Source organism: Diachasma alloeum, unplaced genomic scaffold (assembly GCF_001412515.2).
Source record: "Diachasma alloeum isolate Michigan unplaced genomic scaffold, Dall2.0 Dall_scaffold_01352, whole genome shotgun sequence".
Lineage (NCBI taxonomy): Eukaryota > Metazoa > Arthropoda > Insecta > Hymenoptera > Braconidae > Diachasma > Diachasma alloeum.
Window position 1 is genome coordinate 139633 of NW_021681455.1, and position 2616 is coordinate 142248.

At 39.8% G+C, this 2616-nt stretch overlaps 1 protein-coding gene across 1 annotated transcript; it reads right to left on the minus strand.

Moving 5' to 3' along the window:
* Positions 1-452: 452 nt before the first annotated feature.
* Positions 453-1286, minus strand: LOC107046398 (proline-rich protein HaeIII subfamily 1-like). The gene has a single exon (XM_015269009.1). The coding sequence runs from the start codon at positions 1284-1286 to the stop codon at positions 453-455; it is 834 nt and encodes a 277-aa protein (XP_015124495.1).
* Positions 1287-2616: the final 1330 nt, after the last annotated feature.

The following is a 2616-nucleotide window of genomic DNA, read 5'->3' on the forward strand; positions in this document are numbered from 1 at the left end:
TCAAGACGTAATACGCGCTCGAGCTCTTTATTTTCGATCCCATTGATAAATTGACGACAAGCCACGCGATCACGAATGTCTTCAGGGGAATCAAGGTAGGCGAGGCGAACCAGACGTTCAATTTCTTCCGCAAAAGTAAGAAAATTTTCATTTTTCTTACGTTTACGAGAAAGCAGTTCATTAAAATAGCTACAAGATAGATGTTTCTCATCGAATTTCTCAGATAAAATGTCAATTAATTTTCGATAGTTATTTAGGTCCGTGGCTGGAAGTTTCTCAAGAATGAGTTGTGCTTTCCCGCGGAGGCAAGTAGCTAATTGAGCGGCTTTAACTTCAAGTGACCACTCGTTGTGATTCGCGGCAATTTCTAAATGTTTCTGATATCGTGTCCAAGGGGTTGAACCATCAAAAGTATCAGGTTTGATGCGAGAAGTCTTAATTTGAGCATTAGGCTAAGCATAAGCATGAGGTAAAGCAAAAGTAGGAAGTTGATGGTTATCTGTTGGTTCAGGATTCTCAGGTGGAACATGAAACAGTGGATTCCATGGTGGGTAGACTGGAGGAAGTGGTGCAGTCGGGTTCCGTAGAGGGGGTCTTGCAGCATATGGAGGACCTGGTGGATGAATTAAGGGATGTGCAGCAGGGTTTGGGATCATCGGTTCCACGAATACAGGTATTGGAGGTATTTGATTCCTTGCGAGATGTTGATGAGGATTCAGATCATCTCGACGGGGTATTGGATTCTCAGGATGACGTTGTTGGGGATTCAGTACATCATGTATGGGTACTGGATTCATTGGATTATGTTGGTGAGGGTTCAGCATTCCTTGAAGAGGCACTGGATTCTCTTGAAGAGGTATTGGATTCTCTGGATGATGTTGTTGAGGGTTCAGTACATCTTGGGCAGGTACTGGATTCTGTGGATTACGTTGTTGGGGGTTGGGATCTTCTGCGTCAAGTTCTTGATGGTTTAGAGGATCATCGGGGACATTTGGAGGTGCTTGATTCATTGGGAGATCTCTCAATGCATTTAGTAGATCTTCCCTGGCAGCTCGACGATTTTCTTTCCTCTCTTGGCGGAATTCATCTCTAATTGGAGTGATGACATTACGAAATTCATTTCGTAAATGATTTTCTGATTCTCCGAGTTGAGCAGTGGTGACATTCTGTTGTGGAAGTTCTTCGTCAGGCTGAAAATCAAGAGGAACACCAGCAGCAAATGGGCCAGGACGAGCGTTCAAATTTTCTTGTAAATCTGCACGTCTCCTTCTCCCTCTCCCCGTCATTATTAATCAAAACGACTCACCCTTAACGCCAGATAATTTTATTTTCCACTATCCCAATTAATCCAGAGAGTTGAGTGTAGATAACTCAATGATGGGTAAGTAATCCTTGTTTCGAATTCGTCGCTCGTGTGGTTCCAATAAATGAATAATTCACATGATGATCTCAATTTGCAAGTGGATTTCTATCCCACTTCTGACACCAATGTTACAAATTGTAGACAATGAATAATTGACACGTTATTAATTATGAATGGGGCGGACAGTTTATTCAAGAAGACTCATTTGACAGTTCTCATCGAAGATCCTCATCTATAATAACAGTAGAACATCACTCGATAGTCATCTCTCTGCCAGCTTCATAGATGTTCTTTTTATTGGTTGTTAATTTAGGGATTCGAAGGGGGAAACGTAACAGTATATTCCTCTGGAAAGACTTGAATTATCCGACTCCATTCGTAACCGTTTTTGATGCTTCCACCAAAATTCGACTAAAAACCTTACTTAAATTCAACAAAATCCAAAACTGGCGCATCGCTACACTTTGTTCCTGTAAACCAATTACCCCAACTTAACAAACACTCATATAAAGTATATACAAAGTTAAATATCACTGCACCTACTGGTCGATTTCCCGGTGGCTTGGCGCAGTGGATAAGTTCGTCGCCTCACATGCGAAAGGTTCCGTGTTCAAATCCCGGCCGGGTAGAATGGTGCAATCTAACCATTTTAAAGTCTTGATCGTCATCGCAGTATACCCTAACCGGGTCGAAGCGATGTAAAATGACGATAAAAAAAAACTCTACTTATCCGATTTCGTTCATCAAGAATCCTAAACTTTGTTACCATAAGACCTAATATCATAGTAAGTTTCAAGTTTCTATCTCGATTATTTTTTAAGTTATCGTGCGAACAAGCAATTTCAGCGAAAAAAGAAAAAAAGAACAAAACTACATTACTTAGGGTATTATAGACTTCTTTCAATTCAATTAAATAGACGAGTATTTTGGAAAGAAAAAATTCAATCGGTTTAATGATTTAGGAGATATCGGCACAAAACGATTTTCGAAGAATCGCCATATCTCAGAAACCGCTCAACCGATCGAGCTGAAATTCAGCACAAATGATCTAGCGGAATAAGTATGGTGAAAATGCCCCCAACGAATTTTGAATCGCCAATTTTTTGTATTGTTTATCATGATAGAATATGTCTGCGTGCAAATTTTCAGATTTTTATATGCATTCCTACCAATTTTGTCGCAAAAAACCATCTTTTTCTAATGTCATATTTTTTAGCCGTCAAAAAGTGTTCTAACAATCTGGAAAAATTCTA

Excerpts from the sequence above, each read along its gene's own strand:
- LOC107046398 (XM_015269009.1), bottom strand. The coding sequence starts at position 1,286 with ATGACGGGGAGAGGGAGAAGGAGACGTGCAGATTTACAAGAAAATTTG.